The sequence below is a fragment of the Drosophila erecta genome, unplaced genomic scaffold (genome assembly GCF_003286155.1).
Source record: "Drosophila erecta strain 14021-0224.00,06,07 unplaced genomic scaffold, DereRS2 tig00000126-arrow-pilon, whole genome shotgun sequence".
Taxonomy (NCBI): domain Eukaryota; kingdom Metazoa; phylum Arthropoda; class Insecta; order Diptera; family Drosophilidae; genus Drosophila; species Drosophila erecta.
The window spans coordinates 4,112,389-4,135,299 of record NW_020825209.1 but is presented as its reverse complement, the minus strand read 5'-3'; the positions used below and the strand labels follow the sequence as shown (position 1 = coordinate 4,135,299).

Here is a 22,911-nt window from a genome sequence, read left to right as displayed (position 1 = left end):
TCACTTCTGTATCGATACCAAAACGCACTGCTGCTATTTTCCTTTTATAGGCAGCACTGTGATGAAGTTAAGGTTATCGATAGATTGACTCGTCAACATCGATAAATATTTTTGAAAAAGTATATCGTATTGGTGATATGCCATCGATAGTTGGTATTTTTCGCGAAATATCGATATCCTAACAACAGTTTGTGGCGATGCCACCCCGCTTTCTGTGCGGCCGATTGTAACCTGGCAGTTCCTCTCCGCATTCGAAAAGAAAATATTCGCGCTGCTGGTTGTGTATGTCCGCCGAATCGTATTTACTGAAAACTACGCCAAAACACCGCGATACATATTCGTAGTCGTGCGAATATATATCGTTATTTGGATGTTTAAGCATTTAGTCTATTTATTTTTTTCTAACAATTTCGCGTGTATAACATAACTGTCACTGTATGTGTGCGTGCGTCGGTGTTAGTGAGCGCCGGGAATTGAAAATAAAATAGTAAAAAAGGAAGAAAAAAAAAAACGAACTGACGCCGCGTAGAAAATTGTCTTTTTTACTCCGCCAATATATAAATTAGTTTTAGCTCTGCCTTCACTTTTTTTTAGTGTGCGTTCGTGTGTGTGAGTGTGCGGGTGTGCTTGTCTGGGAATTGTTAAAAAAGAAAAATAAGAAAAATTGGCTGGCAAACGAAAGAAAACACCCATAACAAAATTGTTTGTCTCTTTGCGTTACTTCCACCTTCTTTTTTGTTGTTATTTTACTTTGCACACTGTGCCGCACCCAAAAAGTTAAATAGTTGATGGTTGTTTATTAATGCAATTATAAAAATGAATGGCAATGCAATAATGTACGAAGCACACGATGACAACAAAAAAGGAGAAGGAGAGGAAATCGGAGGACGCCAAAAGCCAGGCAACAACAACAACAACATCGGGCGACATTAACTGTACAAGAGCGCTCAAAAACTCAACATTTAAAGCTGTGTATTTTTTTTTTTTTTTTTGTATTGTAGTTGTTTTTGTATCTACATATGCATTTACCACGAAGCCAAAAGTTCGTAAGCGAGTTTTGAGTGGCTCCTTCTCACTCGCTCTCCCGCTCCGTCTCTCACGCTCTGTCGCGTCGCCCTCTCTCCCTCTTTACCTGAGTTTTGAGTTTGGGATTCTTGAGCGCTTTTTGGCAGAATCCCGACTTCTTGTTGTTGTTGCTGGCTTCTATGACTCAAAGGTAAGCATCATGGATTTGAACCAAGTTTTCGTCCAAGGGCGTAATCTTAACTTCACACACCGTTTCTTTTTTCTTCTCATTTTTATTGGTGGCTCTAAAACAGGTTTTCTAGCAGCTAGCGAAGATGGTGAAGAAGAAGAGCGCAGACAATGAGCGCGAGTTACGGCATGTGTGCGTGTGTGTGTGCTGTGTGTGTGTGTGTGCGTGTGCAAGGTGGGGCAGCTTTAAGAGATCACTTTTTGAGCTCTTTTTACATTTGCCTTCTCCCTCATTCGTCGCCACTTTGGCGCTCTTCTCGCATTTTCACATGTATTTTCCATGTTCAAAGCGATTTCTCTCTAAATTCTTTCGTTTTAATACCTCAAGTACTGAGATAACGGGTTTTCCAATTACATTTTTTTAAATATACAAAAAACCAACTATTTTTTCGCGTTTTCAGTTTCATTCCTTGCATTTTTAAACTTTTACAAATTTAAAAAAACAACTGTAACATTGGCTTTTCCAATTACAGTCGAATTGAATTTGTTAGGTAAATATAAATTTTTTGCTGCTCTCCGCTTTTCTGTTGTTGTTGTATTTGCTTTGGACCATGCGGTCATCGCGACTACGTCATCGTTGTGAATAGGTTTATATATGTATGTATATATGGCAGTTCGTTCCGCCCCAGCAACGCCGTCGACAGCAATGCCTCCACCCCGAATCGACCCAAAAAAGTATCAAGAAAAATAATAATAAATAAAGAGATAACTGAAACTACGCCAACTGAAGCAGCACTAAAAATTAGCCTGCCAGTTTGCTACTTAATAAACGCCCTTGTTGGCCTTTTGGAATGGGAATGTGAGGCTAAAGATACAAGATACAATGCGATATTAGAATTTTACTTCATACGCTTACAAAATATACATAGAGAGAATTGAACTACGAAATCTACAAATATTCACAAAATAAACGGGAAGCGTGTTGTTTTCAGTTTTTTGTTTCAACAGCAAAAAAAAAATAGGTCAAATTGCAAAAGTTCATTGAAGAATAAATGTTTAAGCAAACGACACCAAATCCAAAGTCACATTGCTGATATGTTGATAGGTAATCGCAGTTTTGTTTACGTTTTCAAGCACAATATAAAGATAATTTTTGACAATCCTTGACTTTGAAAAAATCAAGGCCAAGGTGTTCAGAAAATACGTGGAAGTTGCAAGTGAAAACTCCATTTCCAACAATGACTAATATTTATAAATTCAAGTCCCTTTTCAATGAGGATAACCTCCAGTAACGGGGATCGTTTTCAATGAAAGCGATAAGCAAAGAACTTGAAACGTAACACTGAAGCTTTGTGCATTACCGATAGAGAAACATCCCCTATAATTAATGCCATGAACAATTTAAAAAGTCAAGCATAATTAAAGCAGTTCATTAATTGAGTAGGTACTGAAATGGACACTCACAATCGAGGCCACTTGAATATGTACAACGCATCTATTATTTAGTTTTATGTTCATGCTTCGCCTCTTTGCTATTGTCAATTCTCTAGTGATTTCTCTCTCTCTCCTTCAGCGGGAATATAAAATTTGCATTTTGTCAACAGTAAAGCAAATGAAGTTCCCTGATCACTCTCCACTATTATATCTTCTATAATCTCATAAGGGTTTACTTGGATTACTTGGGGACCTGCTCTTATAGCTTGCGTTCCTAAACCTCGAATATACATATTCTCCATTGGCACTTCTGATCTTGGGTGTTTTCCCTCGTAATTGAATTGTTCTTGAACGCCAGAGGCGAACATTTTTCATTTATCAATTCTGTTGGGGCTTTTGTAATTTGCGTTATCTACTTTTGAGTAGATCAATTTTTGATTCACACTTGATGTTCTTTATTGGTTTTGTCACTTCTGACGGCTGCTGAATGTACATACAATATCGTATGTACATAATATGATATCATCGATATCCATCTACCGACTCTCATGTATTTGGCAATTTATGCGAGATTTATGTTGATATTTTCTTTTTTTTGCGTGCAATTGCCTGGCATTTGTTATAATTAAAATGGAACGCCCCAAAAAGTTGGGGGAACTGGTAGGAATCAGCAGCATATACAAAAATGTGTGCTTTCCAAGTGGATAAATACATACATGCATTATATACCTATAAATTTATGCGTGTATGTGTGTTGGATATATATTGATATCATCGCCGCGATCTGTATCTTTTTCGAAGCTCTACCATGTGGACGGACTTCTCGGATCTCATTTTTAGTCTTTCATCTCTTGAACAGCTGGCGATGGCGATGGCGATTGCGTCATTTTCATTCCACATTTCTGCCTCTTTTTGTGACCAGTTTTTAATCCAATTCCGTTGGCCACGAACAAAATCCTTTTATGATGTCATTTCAGATGTTGCATGTCGCATGTCGCTGGCCTCAGGCCGAAAAAAAATCCTTTTTGGTTCACAAAATCAATAGTAAAAGTCAGGAAAGACTGTTTTTTCTTTTTTCACTTCGCGAAACAGAAAATCTGAAGCGTGCTGATGTCATCACTCATTGCCTCATTGCCATAGTTTATCAAAATTTTTTCATTTTACTTTATTTTTCATTTCCGATTTGCTTTGATATGTTTTTCTGGTAAATAAAATAAAATTTATCGCGCTTAGATGCCTGTTCTTTTACATTTACTTATATTTTTTTTGTTGCCAAGCCCTTTTCGAAATTGAGAAAAAATGTGCATGTTTAAAATATGTAAACATATGTATTTAATAAGAGCCGAGCTGTTTTTGATAATAAAAGCTGAGTTACTTGATTTATTATAGAGAGAGAGAGAGATATTTGTCGTACATTTTTGAATTTCTGAATAATATTTGGGTTGTACTTTCTACTCCTTTTTTCGCCACGTGCATTGCTTGGTTTCGCTTGTTTTATCAGCCGTTTTTGCGGCTTGTTTAGGTGCTAGTACCGCTGCTCTGCCGGCGTCAAAAAGTGCATTGCACTTTTAAGTGTTTTCGGGCTGGGAAATCGGGTGGAAAGCGGGAAAAGACGCCAGAGAAAAGCCCCATGTGGCACAGTTGCACATACACGAAAAAGGTAAAAAAAAAAAAATAATAAATAAGAAATAGAAGAAAAAAAGGGAAAAACGGAGGCAGACAGACAGACAGGAGTGGCGAGAGCAATTTGCATTAGCTTTTCGCTATGTTTTTGTTCTTGTGCAGCCAGCGCCAACTTCTTTTTTTGCATTTTCCCCATTTTCACCATTTTTCATGCCCAATGGGGCTACTTGGACCCTCTTGTCATTTGGGTTAAATGTGAAGAGGCGTAGAAAAAGGAGGCATGGCTTTTTTGTTAATTAAACTGAAACAAACGCAGAGTTTGAAAGGGAAATGGTATTTCAAAATAAAAATATTTAATTGAGTTTTTGAACATTCAAACGATCATTGCAAACTACTTTTAAATTGGTTAACTGCTATTACTGGATATTACACGCAATACGTAATACAAATTATCGAGCGATTACAGATTATTGAACTTATGTGTGTTGCCAATCTCCGTTTGCGATTTAATTGATCAATCAACAAGCTGCACTTAAACACACAACTCAATAAAGTGGGTTTATCTTTATCTTTTTATATATTTGTATTTATGCGATCTTCAGGCGATCGTGTTTCATTTTCCGCAGATGCAAACAGTTCTTTGTCGGCAATTATTTGATCGAATTTGTCATTTAGTTTGTTGTCTGCCTTAAACAAACAACAAATAAAGCTTCGTCGTTTTATGGAGCTTTTTTCCAGACTCAAATGGTGACTCAAAACCAATTCAAGCTTATATCTTTCCCGATGTGTGAGTTCATTTTTTCAGGTATGTCGGCATTATATTATCGGACACACCCAGTGAGAAAAAATATGTATGACAAGCTCCGACTCTCTTCGTCTCGCCTTTTTTATTTATTCTTCAGATTTTGGTGGGAAATGGGCTTGTACAATTGATCTCTGCAAGTTACTTCATTATTTCATTTGAATAATAGTTTAGGCGTGGCCACTGCTAAGTGTAGCATTTTGTACATAATTACGGCAATTAGCACATGGGTGACCCACATAATGACAGTTATATAAGCTGAAACGTTACTGAATATTCTTTCAAAATTTCTTTTGCTATTCCTTGGCCTATGGGAATTCCAAAAAAGTCCATTACTGTGATGAATATTCCTCATTTTTAGCCGTGTTGCGGGCCTAAAAGTTTCGTTTAGTGCGCTAGTTGGCCCGCTTTAAATGTGGTTAAGCTGAGGATATGCTATATGGTGGGGCCATGTGAGGTTGGTGGGGAGAGCTCCCGTTTCATAAATTGCATTATGTTGCCGGCGAATGGAGTGAAGTTGCCACCGCCAGAGGAGCATTGAACTTCTCGCTTGTGGTCCGGAAACCTGACAGCAACTCCCAGTGGAAAATGCCACCCCAGCCCACTTCCCTGCCCCCCTTCCGCCGGTCATTTGGTTAAAAGTTTTGCGTCAGCTTTGCTCACTTCCTTTGAATTTTCCGCACGCGGTGGAAAACTCGATGAGGGGGGAAATTTGTGTTTGCGTGATTGATTGATTGCGGAAAAGTTTACTTTTTAGTGGGTTAAAAAGCGGTTTAATTAAGTGATCAAGTTGGTTCATATACCGATTTTTGTTTTACGCTCATAAAAAATAGTTGGCTCGGTGGAAAAATTAAATAAAGTTTATGTTTATGATGAGATAACTTTTTATTAAATCGTTGCTGCCCCTCTTTTTCGCTGGCTTTTGAAATGTTTTATTTAGTTTCGGAACTTATAGATAGATAAATCCGATATTGTTTGGTCAGCCGTGCGTCTATCACTCATTCATTCATTCATGCATTTCCCATGCTGACCACACACAAAAAAAAAGTAAGGGAAAAAGACAAAAGCGAAGCGGATTTTATTTCATTCACATTGATTGGGGTGGCTGTGGATTTCTGGATCACACCAGGGGTTAACAGCGTGTGTATCTCTGCGTACTCTGCGACTTTGTAGATACTTTTGGATGGCTGCATATTGGTGTTTGGTCGGTCGCGTGTCAAATAACTGTGCTTGCAGCTGTTTTTCAGAGGGTTGGAAAACACAAATACTTGCACGATATGCGATTGGGATATGTGGGATATAGGATATATGATATAGTGTCCTGTTGGTGTTCTTTGCCAGCTACCTAAAATCGTCAGCAATTTTGCACTTATTTACTTTTGCGGCCTATGGCCCCCGGAGAATTTCCACTTTCCACTCTTAATTGCCCACCGAAAGTCAACAGTTTCCTCGATTAAGTAATGTGAAAATGCTGGTAGCATGCCCATTCTTAATTTATAGAATTTATTGGCATTTAATGCGTTGGCATGAGGGCGAGAAATTACATTACACTACTATGCTGCCATTGCAGTATAAATGCCGATAAAAAATGAATTTTCCACAGCTCGGGCAAATTAGTCACCACAAGCTGAGTTTAATTAATCAAAGGGGGCGGAAGGTGTGGCGGTGTGTGTGTGTGTGTGTGCTTATTAATTTGCTCTGATTAAAGGCCCAAAATGACCCCACAAGAGTCATTCAATCGCTCACTCTGATGAGCCACTGCGAACTAAAAGTAGAAGAGGAAAGGCAAGGGCGAGAGCAGAACGAGCTTTCTAAGCTGCCTAATGAATCATCCCCCCATCCACCCCCACCGGAAAATGACTAAGCTGTGAAAATGAAAGGAAAATCGGTTGGGGAAAAGTGGGGGCTAGTTTCAAACCCACATACATACTATATGGCACCGCATTGCAGTCGAATCAAAGGGCCAAGGCCACTAAAAATCCAAGTCACAAATGGCAAACAAAACGTGAAATGGCAGGCCAAATTTCGACTTCGCAAGTTGACTTTAAAGCGATACGGTTGTTCCATTAAAAAATAACACATTAAATTAGGAAAGAACCTACCACTAACCAAAGTAGCCGGGCATTATCCTTATAGCCGCCATATGTTGCGTTCCAAAACTTTAATGTGCATCTGCATCCACTTCCACCCTCGACTGGGAACTAGCCAAATTAATTAATTAGCATAAATTATCAATTAAAATGCGCTCAGTCAGCGATTCGAGTCAGTTGCCGGCAGCGAGCGATAGGGGAAGTAAATTCCGGTTTAAGGATCGCTGCAACCACCCCTACCTATAAGGCATGTCTACTATATGTATATGGTATATTATAGTATAGTATATGGCATATACATACATATATGGTGGTGAATTCGAGTGTCAGCTGGCACCTATATCAGCCCTTTCCACTCCCCGATGCATTTTAGCGCTATTAATCAACTTCCTTTCGAGACCGAGCCCTCCAACCCCGAAAAATATAAAACGTGCTGGATTTTATCTGCTTCCAGTGGAATTAACTTTTGAATAACTTTTGAAAAACGCTACCATTATCTGTTTTTCTGCACGATACTTATGTCGCTTGTTTATTTTCTTTAAAGTTATACAAGTTGTACTTTCTATTAAATAAAAGCTTAAGCTAGAACAAAAAAATGTTTAAGTTGTCTGGAATAAATATTGATAGCATAGTAACGTAGTTTTCGAAAACTTATATTTGGGCATTAAAAAAACAATTCGGTTACTGAAACTACGTTTTTGAAAACTAACAAAAAAAAATAAATTAACATTACAATTATTTAGAATTGGTTTTGAATTAATACACGTTGATCCTTAACCTCTATACATAATCCTAATTGCTCAGATCTCCACCACATAGCGACTGCTGCCCGAGGGACTTATGGAGTAGTAGCTGTTCTCTGAAAAGGATGAGTGAAATTACAAAACTTCATTCAACTAATTTATGGGGAAATATCTGCGAGATATATCTAACTCACCTTCGTCGCTATCGAAGCTATAGAAGTTGTCATCATCGCGGGTCATGGATCGTCGGCTACGTCGTTGATGCTGCAGGATTTGCGTGGGATTCTGGTTGGGATTGCTACTGGGATTCGGATTGGGATTCGTGTTGGCGTTGAGGTTGGTGGGCGTGGAGCTGCGCCGGCTGCTGGGGAAGGATAGTGGCGAACCGTACTCGGATCTGCTGCAATTGGAATTCTGTCGATCCAGAGCCAGTTCCATGGACTTCCTCTTCCTACTGTCGGCGATCTCCTGCTGGTCGGATTGATTCGATTGCGGCTCATTGTTGTTATTGACAGTTATTTGGGGTATAACCACAGCTCGATTCGTGGGTGTCACCGAGTCGACGACTCGTCTTTCGGTTATCTGCAGCTCCAGGATTTGCTCCATCTCTGGCTCCTCATCCTCGGCCTGGGCACTACGCTCGTACTCCTCGCTGTGCATTCGGCGGGGGCAAAGTCGTGGTCTGCCGCCCTCGAAGCGGGATATCAGCTTATTGACCTTGCCCACATCGCCAGGTCGCACTTGTTCGTTGTAGGTGAGGCGCAGGGAACTGGTTTTGACCAGCGGCTTGGCCGGTCTGGACATGGAGGCACTTCTCTGGGGGATGCACCGACTGACGGGAGCCGGGGAGGGAAGTGGTGCCACCGATGGAATGGTTTCGGTCAGCGGAGGCGGCGGTGGTTTGCTGACGGGCAGCGGCGGTGGCACAGCATCGTAAATGGGAGGCGTGGCAGGGCGTTTTGGTGGCGGACGTCGCTGTGGAAGTGGCGGCGGTGGCGGCGATTCCGATGGCGGACGCTCCGAGGAATCTCTCAAGTCCTCCGTCGGCTCCTCCTCCGAATCCCTCTCCGCCTCTTCGTCCTCCTCCTCCTGCGCCATCAGGCTCTCCCTACTGTTCCCGATCTGTGGACTCTGCACTCGTATCCTTGTGACCCGGGAACTACTGTCGTCCGCCTCCTCGCCACTGGTATCAATGCTGCTCCCAGCACTGATCCTCAAAACGGGTGCATTTCGCAGGGCCTCATCGAAATCGGCAAAGGCAGCTGATCCTCCGGTCGACGCTTCGAATATATCGATGCTCTTGGGCTTGTACAAAGCCGGAGCTGGCCAGGATGCTTGCTCCTTAAAGCCGGCGATGATCTGTTCGTTGGGCAACCAAACACTGGTCTCAGTTGGCGGTATCTTGGAGCCCCCAGCAGGAGTTTTGAATTCCGGCGATGGAGATCTCTTGGTCACAGGCACGCCACTGGAGTTGCCCGGAGAGTAGGACAGGCTTTGTGGTCCAGAGGCTGAAATTCTGATCTCCGGATGGGGCGATGTTTTCGGTCCTGCTGCTGGGGAACTTTTGAGTCCGGAACTACGGATGACCGGGGACACCGAGCTTCCCTTCGATGCCACCGCTATGATCAGCGTGGATTCGTAGGCATCGGAATGCTCCTGATGGATGAGAACCCTGGGGTAGTCCTCGTCGGCGATCTCCTCCAGCGATTCGCTGCTCCAGGCAGCCGCTCCGCTCTTCGACGCTGCCTGAATCTCAGCCAGCTTCGCCATCTGGCGAGCAGCGTGGGTGGTCGCAACTCCCGATACGGCTGAGTGGCCCCGCTTCGCCTGATCCGGGCTGTGATCCTCCTCGTCCTCCTCCTGGATCTGGCCAAAAGCCTCCTCAGCGGATATATCCTCGCCGCTGTCATCGTTGTTCCCTTTCTCATCCTCGAGGCTATCGCTGCGATGGTAGGTGGCCTCCAGCTCGTCATCATCGATTTCGATCGGTTCGTGACCCACTGTATTGGGCTTCGGTTGCTGGGACGTTGTCGCGTTTTCATTGCTGGCGTTACGCTGAAAAAACTTGAGCTGGTGCACCTTCTCGTTCAGTTTGGCCAGGGTCTTTTCCAGCTGGCTTCCCACGAGCAGCCCGCCCAGAACTCCCGATGCACCAGCAGCTGCAGCACCAGTAGCACTACCTTCCGGTTTGGTTTCCAACTCGTTGGTTTCCTTGGCACCCTTGAAGCTTTTACGCCAGCGCTGCTGCAGTTGCTCCGTGGATGCAAAACGACTGAGACGAGCCCTCAGGTTTGCAGTGGAGCTTCTGGCAGGTGCATCCTTCGTTTTTTGACCCTCCGGCGCTGCCTCCTCCCCCTGATCCTCTTCGTCTGAATCTGGAGCTGCGGCCTTGGGCTTAATCTTGCTCGGTCGCTTGATGGACTTTCTGAGTCTCTTGATGTTCTGCCTTATGCTCAGCTTGCTGCTGTCATTGTTTTCGTCAGTATTTTCCCCAGTTTTTGTAGCCTCCTCTTTGCTCTTGGAAAATTGGGGAAGATTGGGCAGACTGGGTAGATGGGGCAGCTTGTTGAGCAATTGCTTATAGCTACTGGGACGTGGTGGAGTTGGATTAGCTCGCGGAGACTCGTCCACCGCCTCCCCATAGCCGGCTGCCTGCTGCTGCTCCTCCATATCCAGTGGTGGCTTCCTGACCTTGGCGAACCTGGTGGCAGCTATACCGGGTTTTCGGCGACTTGGTAATGGTGGTGTGGCCTCCATGCCGCTCTCATCCGTTTCGTGGCTCATCTTGCCCCTCTCGAATTGCTCGTGCTCCACATAGTCGTCGTCGAAAGTGTTTTGTCGAGTGCCCGCCAATGTTTTGATCTTGATGTCATAGTTCTCGGCTATCTCGCGATCCCTGCGCTCCCTGGCCAGCTTCTCTGATTTCAATTCCCGCTCGTACTGCTCCACGTAGCGATCCACTTCGATGTTGTCCCTTCGCACCGTCGTTTGCTTGGCAAAGATGTGCTTGATCCTCAGCTCGCTGAGACTCTTGTAGCCCCTCTGCAGGCGTTGGGTCAACGTGGTGTGTGCATTCCCACTGGGCGAGCTGTCATCCGCAACAACTGGAATTTTAATCGGACTAATGGGTCGCGAAGCTCTTTCCCCGCTGCCAGGCGCATAGTAATCGTCATCCAGACTACCAGCACTTCGGTACGTTCCCGGCTGTGATCGTCCCAGATTGGCCCGGATCTCCTCCTGCTCACCCTCGTACATCAGCGAACTGATGGTAGAGATTCTCTGGGGCGTTCTATTGATGAACTGCTGTGATTGGGCTGCCAACTGGAGGTGCGATTGCTGCGGTGCGGTAGCTCCTGCGCCATCTTTCGAGGATCCACCTGCTGTTCCTCCAGCTGCATTTGATCCGCTCTTGGAGCTGCGAAATATCTTGCGACCACGCAACTTGGGCAGCGATTTGGGCAACTTCAGTTGGGGCAATTTGGCTATGGAAAACCAAATACAAGGAAATCAATGCCATTATATAAAGATAAGGAATCTAGATTATGTTGAGGAGTTTGTATCATAATTAACAAACTTGATCAAGTGGTACCTTGTATTGATTTTTCCACAGGGACCTTGATGTATAAATGAGGAATTCCTCAAAACCGTCCTACACTCACCTTTCAAACTGTCCACATCGATGCGTTGGCATAGATTTCGAAAATCCATAGAGGATCCAATGCGATCCGTATTCCTACTGCGATTTGCCTCCAAATCGGAGCTGCGTGGCTCCAACTGCGATTCCGATTGCACCTGATGGATGTGATGATGATGATAGTGTTGGAACTGCTGCTGCTGGTGGCTCATTGCACCACATCCACGATATATCCACTATTCACTAAGCACTAGATCAGCAACGCGCTTGGGGACCTAAACCAAAACCGATACGGAAACTGAAACAGCAACAGAAACTGAACGGAATTCGTGGGACGTCCGATGCAGTTCAGCATTTTAGTCTGTTTGAAGAGGCTCCGGCGGAGAATAGTGCAGAAAAATACGAACTATGGCTGCGGCACTGGCACCTGTCAATGGAAAATCGCTAATTCAATTAGCACACGGGGGATTTTCCAACCCTTTGTTTTGGTCAAAATAGGGGGTATCTTTTGGGTGTTTCACATGAAACCAAAATCGTGCCAATAAAAACCCCACAAGGATTGAAAACCACAGTTAGATAGATTAGATAGAGATGTAATCATTGTGCAGCATATGTTTTTCACCTAATTTCATTTTGGAAATAGTCTTTGATTGGTCATACTTAAATGTACTTGTACTTTGCAATGCGTTATTGGAATTAATGGGTATTTCGCTTACGACTTACACTGTCGTTTTAACTTGTTTTCCATCTCCGTTTGAACTATTTTTATGCTAACTGCCCTGGCACATTTTCTAACCAGGTCTATGACGTTACCTCGCATAGCCCCCAATGTGTCCATAGCTATGCAAATATATGTACATACATATATACATATTGATTCATTGACGGTTGTGCGTCTGGTTTTCTGGTTCGCGGTTGCACTTCATTTACCAATTGTCACAGTTCTCTTGGCCACTTCCTCCGCGTTTGTTTTCACTGTCCCAAGGCAAATTTTGCCGCGAAAGTAATAAATTCGCAATAATCGATTCTCGTTTCGTCTGCGTTTGTTTTTCGTCACTGTTTTTCTTCATTGTGTTATATTTTAGCTTTTTGTTTGCTTTTGTGCGGTTAATGATTCGAAAAGAAAAAAAGCTTTTGATATCGAAGTTGTGGGGTCTCCATGGTCAAAATCAAAAGGCGTTACAACCATAAATGCAAATCATCTTTGCCAATATATATTATTTTTATATAGTACTTTTCAAAAAATACGTTAGTTATTCTTTCATCTCTATGATTATTTTTAGTGAAGTTATGATTAAAATGCCCATCAAAAATATTTGAATTTTTGCCAAAATCAATTTTTTGAATTTTGGTCATAAAATAATCTGTTTTTTGGCTACAACTTCAAAAATAATAATCTAAATATGGAATGTTATACCTCGTTGAGCTCGTAATTAAATTTCCAATTGAACTGCGTTCAAAAATAGGAAGGCTAATTTTTCGCCATTTTTTTCAAATTTTTATGAAAAATGCAGAAATTTACCAAAAAATTAATTTTCCTAAATCCGTCAAAAATTGATAGGGATCGTTAGTATTGGTAATTAGCTGCTCAAAACAGTTATTCTTTGATCTTTACGATAATTTTTGACCAAGTTATGATTAAAATGCCCATTTAATATATTTCCATTTTTGCCAAAATCCATTTTATCGAATTTCGGTCGTAAAATAATCAGTTTTTTTGCCATAACTTTAAAAATAATTGTCTGAATACGGAATGTTATACCTTGTCGAGCTCGTAATTTAATTTCCAATTGAACTGCGTTCAAAAATAGGAAGGCTAATTTTTCGCCATTTTTTTCAAATTTTTATGATGTTACCCCTTAAAAAAAATGCAGAAATTTACCAAAAAATTAATTTTCCTAAATCCGTCAAAAATTGATAGGGATCGTTAGTATTGGTAATTAGCTGCTCAAAACAGTTATTCTTTCATCTTTACGATCATTTTTGACCAAGTTATGATTAAAATGCCCATTTAATATATTTCCATTTTTGCCAAAATCCATTTTATCGAATTTCGGTCGTAAAATAATCAGTTTTTTTGCCATAACTTTAAAAATAATTGTCTGAATACGGAATGTTATACCTTGTCGAGCTCGTAATTTAATTTCCAATTGAACTGCGTTCAAAAATAGGAAGGCTAATTTTTCGCCATTTTTTTCAAATTTTTATGATGTTACCCCTTAAAAAAAATGCAGAAATTTACCAAAAAATTAATTTTCCTAAATCCGTCAAAAATTGATAGGGATCGTTAGTATTGGTAATTAGCTGCTCAAAACAGTTATTCTTTCATCTTTACGATCATTTTTGACCAAGTTATGATTAAAATGCCCATTTAATATATTTCCATTTTTGCCAAAATCCATTTTATCGAATTTCGGTTGTAAAATAATCAGTTTTTTTGCCATAACTTTAAAAATAATTGTCTGAATACGGAATGTTATACCTTGTCGGGCTCGTAATTTAATTTCCAATTGAACTGCGTTCAAAAATAGGAAGGCTAATTTTTCGCCATTTTTTTCAAATTTTTATGATGTTACCCCTTAAAAAAATGCAGAAATTTACCAAAAAATTAATTTTCCTAAATCCGTCAAAAATTGATAGGGATCGTTAGTATTGGTAATTAGCTGCTCAAAACAGTTATTCTTTCATCTTTACGATCATTTTTGACCAAGTTATGATTAAAATGCCCATTTAATATATTTCCATTTTTGCCAAAATCCATTTTATCGAATTTCGGTCGTAAAATAATCAGTTTTTTTGCCATAACTTTTAAAATAATTGTCTGAATACGGAATGTTATACCTCGTCGAGCTCGTAATTAAATTTCCAATTGAACTGCGTTCAAAAATAGGAAGGCTAATTTTTTTAAATTTTTTGCAAATTTTTGTGATGTTACCCCTTAAAAAAAAAAAAAATTGACCGAAAAATTAATTTCCCTAAATCCGTCAAAAAGTGATAGGGATCGTTAGCATTAGTAATTAGCTGCTCAAAACAGGTTTTAAAAAGTATAAAATATCAAATTTTTTCGTATAAGTTGTTATCTTTAAGAATTCCGTACTCTTGGAAGTGAGCGTATAACATTAGTTGGGGAAATTCGCGCGAACAAAGTTGAGTTTCTGATGAGACATCTGGTAGTCATTGGGCGAACACTTTTCTCGTTGAAATCAAGTTAAATAATCGCATTACTCACGGCTCTTTTTCCACTCTTTCCACTTTCTTTGCAGACATGAGACGTGCTATATGAGCGTATAGCGCCCAAAACCACCCACTTGGTAACGCCATCTCGTCGCACCCACACACTCGTCGCGTAGCGTCGCGATTTTCGCAATTTTTGCAATTGAAAAGTGTAAAGTTCTAGACACCATTATCAGCGTTCTCATAATCTCATTTTTGCAATGCAGCAGCAGAAAGTGATAGAAGCTCGGCTCGCATGCAATTTTCATTAGTGTGAAAATTGTTTGATATTTAAGAGGCAAGCGAGGAATAAACAGAATCAACAGCAGCAGACACACACATTCCAAGCCAAATTAATAATAGAAAAAAGAAACCAAAAAACCAATAAAAGTTTAAAACAAAACGACACACACTCGAGGGGCGAGCGGAGAGCCAAACGACCAAAATGTGGCGGCAGTCAACGATACTGGCCGCGTTACTAGTGGCTCTTTTGTGTGCGGGCAGTGCAGAAAGCAAAGGTAAGCTATACAAACCAGTATATATATTTAAAAGCACTTATATTTAGAAAAAATTCCATCTATACGAGTATTAGTAATTGATAACTCACTTGGGCATCAAATATATGTGTATTTAGTGCAATTTATAGAATTGCTTTTAAATGTAGATCACAGATCACTTGAGATTTATACCAAAACCTAATGCCTCGTATTCCCCAAGCGTGTCCCAAAAATTAGTCAGTGCTATAAATACCCAAAGCATTCAATGGGGGAAATCTTCAATTTATGCGATCAATTAGTAAGCTGGAACCCAATGCTCATCGATCTTCCCTCCCCCGAATTCTTCCAGGCAATCGCCCACCGAGAATCACCAAACAACCGACACCCGGAGAACTGCTCTTCAAAGTAGCGCAACAGAATAAGGAAAGTGACAATCCATTCATAATCGAGTGCGAAGCCGATGGACAACCCGAACCAGAGTAAGTCAACTGAAGATCTGATATATCCTCAAAATGAAACGCTCAGCAGGGTTCCAAAGGGAAAAGAGCAGAGATCTTGTGGAATTAGCTCGTATAGTTCTATTAGATATCTTTAAAATATCTGCCCGTTTGTCTATATATTTAGGTAGCCTGCCCTCTATTTTAATTCACATAAATCAAATTTAAGCAGTCGCGTCTACAAAGTTTCCTATATTCAAAGAGTGCGTGTAAGAAATCGCATTTTTGTTTATTTATTTCAGCCTTGTTTTTCTAGACGAGTTGTTTTTTACGAAATATTTCGCGTCGTCACGAGTATTTTTAACTCATTTGAGAAACAGCAGGAAGCACATTTTCAGGCAACTTGATATAGTTTGCCCTAAAAAACAGTTTTGATGTCCAAAAGACCGAAACTAATTGATGGAAACTCGCATAAACATGGAAAATAAAACATAGTTTATGTTATACTGCTGGGTTATGATTTAGCTAAAGTTTTAATAGATTTGTTTTATTATGGCTGTTAAGTTGCATAAATGAAATCACCAAATAACACTGAAATCTAAAATCATCTGCTCACATCGCATTTTATAGGGTATTAAATACTCCGTATATCAAACATACGGCTTTGTTCTTGTGGTTGCGCTATTTTTGTCACCGAAATGTCCGAAAATACATGTTTCTAAATGTGTTTAGAAGTTTAATTTGGCTCCCCTCTCATTTTACTTGTTATTTTCGTTGGGGAAGTGAAGTGATTTTTGTTACTCTGAGTAATACACATAGACCTGCTCCATAAATACAATTTGAACCTGTTCCCTAAACACGTTTCGTTTCGGTTGTTTTATTCATATTCAGCTTGGATTGGATCACATTGCTTTTCTAGTAGAGCATGTACTTGGTGACCATTGCAGTGGAATTGAGTCATTCCCTTGAAAATGTGGAATTAGAAGTTAGCATTTTTGTGGACAAAGGGCAAAAAGTGGCTGATGATGATGACTACCATGATGATGGCATGACCTCATTGCCCGCGAACTGCGTTGGTGGAAAAGACAAGCAGCATGCCATCGAGAAATTCCATAGTGGCTGTAAAATAGGATTGTGGTGTAAAATAGTTTGTTCCTCATTTGCATTTCGACAATCCAAAATGAAAAGAACATCCTCTTGTTGGCAAATGTGCACTTCATTTGCCGTAATTAATTTATATAAACCATAACCAGCCATAGAACAGTCACAGGCGTTTTTTTAGAAAGCTGTGCACATGCTTATCGCATTATATTATATATAGAGGCCATTGACTATAATTAAATGCTTCTGTGTGGAAAATCCAACAATTCAACAAATGGTTTTTAAAATATAATCACAAATATACAGAGATATTTTGATGTATTATAAATTTACTGATATAGTAACTCATTAGTTGATGTTTACTGTATTGTAACACAAAAAATTGGCAACAAGTGCAAGCAGCGCAGTAGCAGCGCAGTCGACGTTGGCAGAATAGCAACAGATGGCCGAATGCCAGCCACACACACCCACAGATGCAAAAACACACACACACACCAGTGCAGAACGTGAGAAATGTGCGAGAATACTAAGAATAAAAAAGAAAAATCAAGAAGAAGCAGAAGGAATGGGAAAATTGTGTTGTTTATTTTTACACGTACGAAACTAAAATGGGTTAATAGTGGGAAATGTGTGCGCTTTCCCTCTTCCCCGTCCCTCCCTCTTCCCCTCTCGCTCTCTTCCCTTACATATACACATACATATGTACATCACTATCTCGCTCTGTCACAGCAAGTGGTTCAGGTACAGTGTTAGAAAATAAAAAAATATCAGAGTCAAAAAGCGGTAATATCACAGAAAACCTGTTTGACCGGATGGTCAAGCACGTTGAGAATATTAACCAAAACGAAATGGAAACAAACTATAGAGGAAAAAAAAGAAGAAATTTACTCAACTGTGCCGGCCAAGCATTACGTAATTTTACCGGACAATATTTAACAGTTTTTTCATAAAATTTTATGAGAATTTGTTAGTGTCCCACAGATTTCCATTTCAGCCGCCATCTACAAGCGACAATTGTTACTACGGTAGTTATAATGCTTAGCAATCAAATTGTTAATTGGAAAAAAACTAACTATTTGATTTCATCAGTCGTAGCCTGCACATACAATCTACATATTTAAATATGCCACAAAGATTTCGATTTCATAACTCGAAAGTCTATGGTAATTTTGTAATTACGAAAGATATTTATTACAATGCAAACAGCGTGGGCATAAAACGGAAATTGCTGTCCAATTTTTATATTTTATCTTAGGCATGTAATAAGCAAAAATTACTAGTATTTTTTCATTCTACTTTTAATTCATAATAATTTTGTTATGCTCGCTGGTTTGTGTTGGTTTCAATGCACTGAGAAAAAGTGTGCACACTTGGGATTTGCAAATTAGAGTATTTGATTGTTATCTTCATAAAGATATCCCTAGACATTTGAATAGATATAAAAGTGATGTTCGAGAGAACTTTTTATTTACATTTCTTTTTTTGGTTCAATCGTTTTGTTTATTTACAGTGTATTAAATCCAAATTCAGGCCGCATAAATTATATTCACATTAGACATTTTTCTGCGTTTGCATTACATCAGGCGTGCGCCCGATTTTCTATTACTTTTTTCGTATCTGGGTGCATACTTTTTTTGTGTGGTGCATTCTATCTATATATCCACATCTATATCTATCTATACGCCTCCGTGATTCAGCATGACATACTTTTATTGTTGTCATTGCCCGATGTCTGATGTCGCATTTTCTGTCGCTACTTTGCTGCTGTGAAAATGTGGTTGTTGTTGCAGCATCAAATGCATAATGCAGCTATTTATAGGTATTACAATAATTTAATGATTCAATAATTAAAGTAACAAGTGACAAAACTCCAAATAATTAAAGACAGAGTAATAGTTTTTATGCACGTTTATATTTAGAAAGTGTTCAATAAATACTTTGTTTAATTTTTCCCCTTCAATGCTTATCTTTAACTGAATTTTATTTTTATATTTTAGCTGCCATCCTAATACTTTATTCAAATGAGTCAGAATTTACTAGGAATATTTCAATTGATTGTATTAAATATATGTTGCAGACACATTTTCTCATTGGGCAGAAAACAGAACCAACTGACTGACACATAGAAAGATGAATAATCTATTCGAAATGAAAACCAAAAAACTGAAATCAAGAAACGTGTTTTTCATTCATTTATCAATTCATTAGTGTTACAAAGTTTCCCCTTAGGGAAATATATGTACGATTATATCCGCGTATTACTTTCCCTTTTTCTTTGTCTTTCTTCAGTCTTTCAAATGAAACTATTTACATATTGTTTGTGCCTCGCATTTTCTTCTTGTTTTTGGGGCAGTCTGGGGTTAAGCAGTTCAATTGAAACGGGTTTAAGCTCAGTTATTTAAACGTCTCAATTCCCTTTTGTCACCACTTTAAACATTTAAAAAGTATTAAGTATTCTTTAAACTGCCCTTGAATTTGTAAGGTTTTAGGCTTACCAGTATAGGAAAAAAGGAGAAAAAACTTAGGCTGTTTGGTTTTCAAAAGTCGTTTGCTTAAACTTTGAAGAAAAACTAGTTTTGTCAGTTTTTTCTTTATGTTTATGCATGTGTGGGAGCCATGACAGTCATATTACCTCTAAAGCAGACAAACACTTCGCTTCTCTTTTGTTTGATGCTTTGAAAAATGCCACAAAACTGAAGCAAAGCTGTTCAATTGCATCATGTGATATGGAAATTTAATAAAATAAATAATTTGTATTTAAACCATTGTTATTCCCAGTTTAACAAAGCCTTAATTAGAATATTATCCCTTATCCTTGTAACCCAGAATATATTCCACATACGCAGTGTTGTAGCTGCTGGAAGATAAACAGAGATAAAAATAAGAAGAATGAGTGGAGTTGAGGGCTCATTGATTTTTCACACCACGTTGCACAAAGTCCTTCAAAGCTGTCGCTACTAGTTCATGTCCTTGAATGTTATTTTCCTTCATTCCTCCACTTGGGTCACCCTCTCATTTCCCAACTCCCCTCGTTAATTTTGTTATTTTAGCTTCATGTTTTCCTAATGATTTTGTCTCGTCAGTTTGGCGCCAGCTTTGCCTCTACCACCCCCAAAAAAAAAGAAAAACAAAATCAAGGGAAAAGGCAAACAGAATAAAGGGAAAAACTGCAACTGAACAATTTAGTTCTTAAGTAGTCCGATTAAAATCCGGAAATTGCAACCCCAAAAGTGATGGAGTCATCAAATGACGTGGTGAAAGATCGAGTACGGTGAAACCTACTTAAGAGAAACGCAAATTATATTCTTAGGAGCAATTCTTATATCGAATTATGTTGCCATGAATTTTTTAAAAGCATGGTCACACTGCTCATGCTCTGAAAATCAGCGGCTTAACATAGCCAAGTTCGACTGTACTTCCCTTTTGCTCTCTTCGAAAGCATGATTCATGCGTATCAATCAAACTTTTTGGGCAAAGGGCGAAAACTGGAAGAGGGGTGAAAGGTTGTAGTGGGCGGTGGGAGTCAACTGATGACGACACGTTCCATTGTTGTTGTCTCGACTTGCCATTTTGTCATTTATTGGGCTTCTTCGGCTCGTTCTTTTCATTTTTTTTGGCTATTGCGCATATGATGAATTAAGGAATAATCGTGGAAAGCGAAGAAGGGTGTTGGAATCGAAGGGAATCTTAGCATATTTAATGCAGCCGAATTGAAGAAAATCGATGAACTGCGACAGCGGAAGGAATAAGACGTAACGAGCAAATAGAGTATGGCTTCCTATATCATTTGTATTGCTCGGGAGGGTGGAAAGTAAATGGAGATATTATTTATTTACCGAACCCAATATGACTCATTGTTTGGGGGTAATAAGTGCTGTACTTAGAAGATTGATTATTAAATCCTCTTGAAGCTCTTAATTGTATTACAAAAGTGAAGACATGAAACCATGAAGAACGTTTGAGTTGCTGCAATTAAACTTTAACATCAATCTGTCATACATGACGGTACTTATCTACTTAAATAACCGAGCAGATCTCGGGTTCTGCTCCATTTCGACATTATTCTGTAGTTGAAATTCCCCTCACGATGAAATGAATCATAAAAGCTTGCACTCAGATCTCTGGCCCAAGATTAAAGTCTGGTAAAACGAACCTGTGCTCAAAATCCACAAACCCAAACAAAACAGAAAAAGTTGAGAACTTTGTTCTGTAGCGTTTCCCAAAGTTTTCTCACGTTGCGTAGTGCATTCATGATCATAATTGCCCGATTTCCCCTCCGTACTTCTCGACGACCTTTCTTCTTTTGCCGACGACTTCTTCTAACGGTGGCTCGAGCACTCTTTAACCCTTTTATGGTTTTATATTGTACAGTAGAGCCCAAGATGGGGGGACAAGAAACATTACGCACATAACAATTACCAACGGAATGAGTGCTTTATGAGTTTCTTTCTCTCGCTCTCGCTCTCGTGACTTTAATGACGTTGCATAACGTTCAGAATTTAAATATATGGAAACCCAAAAATGATATCAACATATTTTTAGACCTCGCCACTTCCGGTCCAGGTGTGTTCACAGGTGTCTTCTTGGGCCCATCTACTCTGCCCGTTTTTGTTTTCTTTTTGCACAGGAATTCCTGCCGTTCAACTCACCAAATGTTTACGTTTATTGATTGGGCAGCTAGAAACAGAAGCAATGTCTCAAACGATATCTAAACAAATGGCACACTGGAAAAAATGAATGTAACACATTACATTTTATTTGTAATTTAGATTATTTGCCTTTTGTTCGATGCAAATGAACGTTTATCAAAGTTATTTTATACTGTGGATTCACAGGAGTTGGCCATTTACGACTACAAACATCCGTTTTCTCAACCGCAATCTCTCTGTGTATATTTCCTTCGCCATCGATTTATGTGCAAGAGAGATGGCAAGAGTAAATTTGGGGGATGCCCCTTTGGGCGGAAAACGTTGTTGCTATCGAAATTGGGGGGCTAATATGGTAGTTAACTGGCCAACATGCACACACATATGCTACACAAATGGGCAATAAATTGAGGCATTATTGGGTGCAATTTAATCACCAAGAGGATTATTTGGTTTAATATTCAAATTATCGTACGTATATACGTATTTGCAGCATTGTTTAAGCATTTTCCCTCAACAGCAATGCCAAAAAGCTCTGCTCATTCAACTTGCCACTGGGACAACTGCTCCCTAAAGTCCAAACTCCAAAGCCTTTTCCTAAATTCCCACACAATCCGCATGTATCGTCATCATCTTTTATAGCTCGTAAAACCAAAAACGGCTTTTTAAATATGTACAACACACAGACAATATTTGCAAGTCGTTAGACGTCTACTCAAACCCATTCCCTTACATGATGCTGCGGCATCCTGTTGCAACATAAAGCGGAAAAAAAGTTCAACTTCAGGAGAAAGGAGCTCCATTCATTCGATTCAAGTGTGTGGGTGTGGGTGTGTGTATGTGTATTGGAATGCGGGTGCAACCCTTCAAGGGGATTTCCCTTTTCCATTCTCCTTGCACAGTGGAATAAATATTTTTGGGATGTCACTTGCAGCTGATGTATATAAAATCATTTCAACTTGTAGTAGGAAAGCATTCTAAAATGTAAAAGAAAACATTTGATTTAGGTTATATTTATAATTGCATCTAGTATTTGTATTCCACAGTACCCGGAGTACTGAGTCTCGTGTTGTTTTTCATGTCAGATGTTAAGTAGAAACTTCGGTGTGCCGCCATTCCCCTTTACATTGCCCCTTAGGTGGCTGCGTTCTCATTCAATTCAGTCAGCGGAGTTATGCCTGGCTGGATGAGTCATCGTCCTGCCCCGTTTCCATTCCCATTCCCCCAGTTCTGGCCATCAAGCCATCTCCCCCCTTTTAGAAACCCCTCTTTCTGAAACAGGCACGTGGCAACTGCTTCGCTGTTTGTTTTAGCTAAAAGCGTTTGTTGCTCCCGTCTAATCCTTTTCTATCTGGTTTTTGCCTCCATTCGCTTCTCTCCTGCGCTTCGCAAATCAATAGAATAGGAGTTGCCCCATTCACTCAGCGAAAAAAATCATTATATACATAAATAACTTTAAATAAGTTTCCGATTTTTGGTATGTGTGCGTATTTTAAC

General features: G+C 39.8%; 2 protein-coding genes across 5 annotated transcripts in view; one reads left to right on the top strand and one right to left on the bottom strand.

Annotated features, from left to right (window-relative positions):
* Positions 1-182: 182 nt before the first annotated feature.
* The window catches only part of LOC6549688 (neuroglian), a 35,060-nt gene continuing 12,331 nt past the window's right edge, over positions 183-22,911 (top strand). For 2 of the 4 annotated variants that reach the window (XM_015155347.2, XM_026982442.1), the window contains exons 1-3: positions 184-282; positions 14,961-15,251; positions 15,580-15,709. In XM_015155347.2, coding sequence (XP_015010833.1) covers positions 15,179-15,251; positions 15,580-15,709 — 203 coding nt within the window. In that variant the 5' untranslated portion in view covers positions 184-282; positions 14,961-15,178. Of the gene's footprint in view, positions 283-1,001; positions 1,217-14,783; positions 15,252-15,579; positions 15,710-22,911 lie in introns of all 4 variants that reach the window. The other 2 variants (XM_026982443.1, XM_026982441.1) reach the window with 2 other exon arrangements.
* On the bottom strand, positions 7,914-11,732 carry LOC6549672 (actin cytoskeleton-regulatory complex protein PAN1). Its single transcript, XM_001977395.3, has 3 exons — positions 11,546-11,732; positions 8,081-11,368; positions 7,914-8,002 (listed from the first exon to the last, which is right to left on the bottom strand). Exons 1-3 carry the CDS (start codon positions 11,730-11,732, stop codon positions 7,944-7,946), a joined length of 3,534 nt encoding a protein of 1,177 aa, XP_001977431.1. The 3' UTR covers positions 7,914-7,943.

Bases quoted from the DNA above. Each gene is read 5' to 3' on its own strand.
- LOC6549672 (XM_001977395.3), bottom strand. From the start codon at position 11,732: ATGAGCCACCAGCAGCAGCAGTTCCAACACTATCATCATCATCACATC. The intron at 11,369-11,545 runs GTGAGTGTAGGA...GGTTTTCCATAG, and splicing joins CGATGTGGACAGTTTGAAAG to CCAAATTGCCCCAACTGAAG. The intron at 8,003-8,080 runs GTGAGTTAGATA...CATCCTTTTCAG, and splicing joins TAGCTTCGATAGCGACGAAG to AGAACAGCTACTACTCCATA.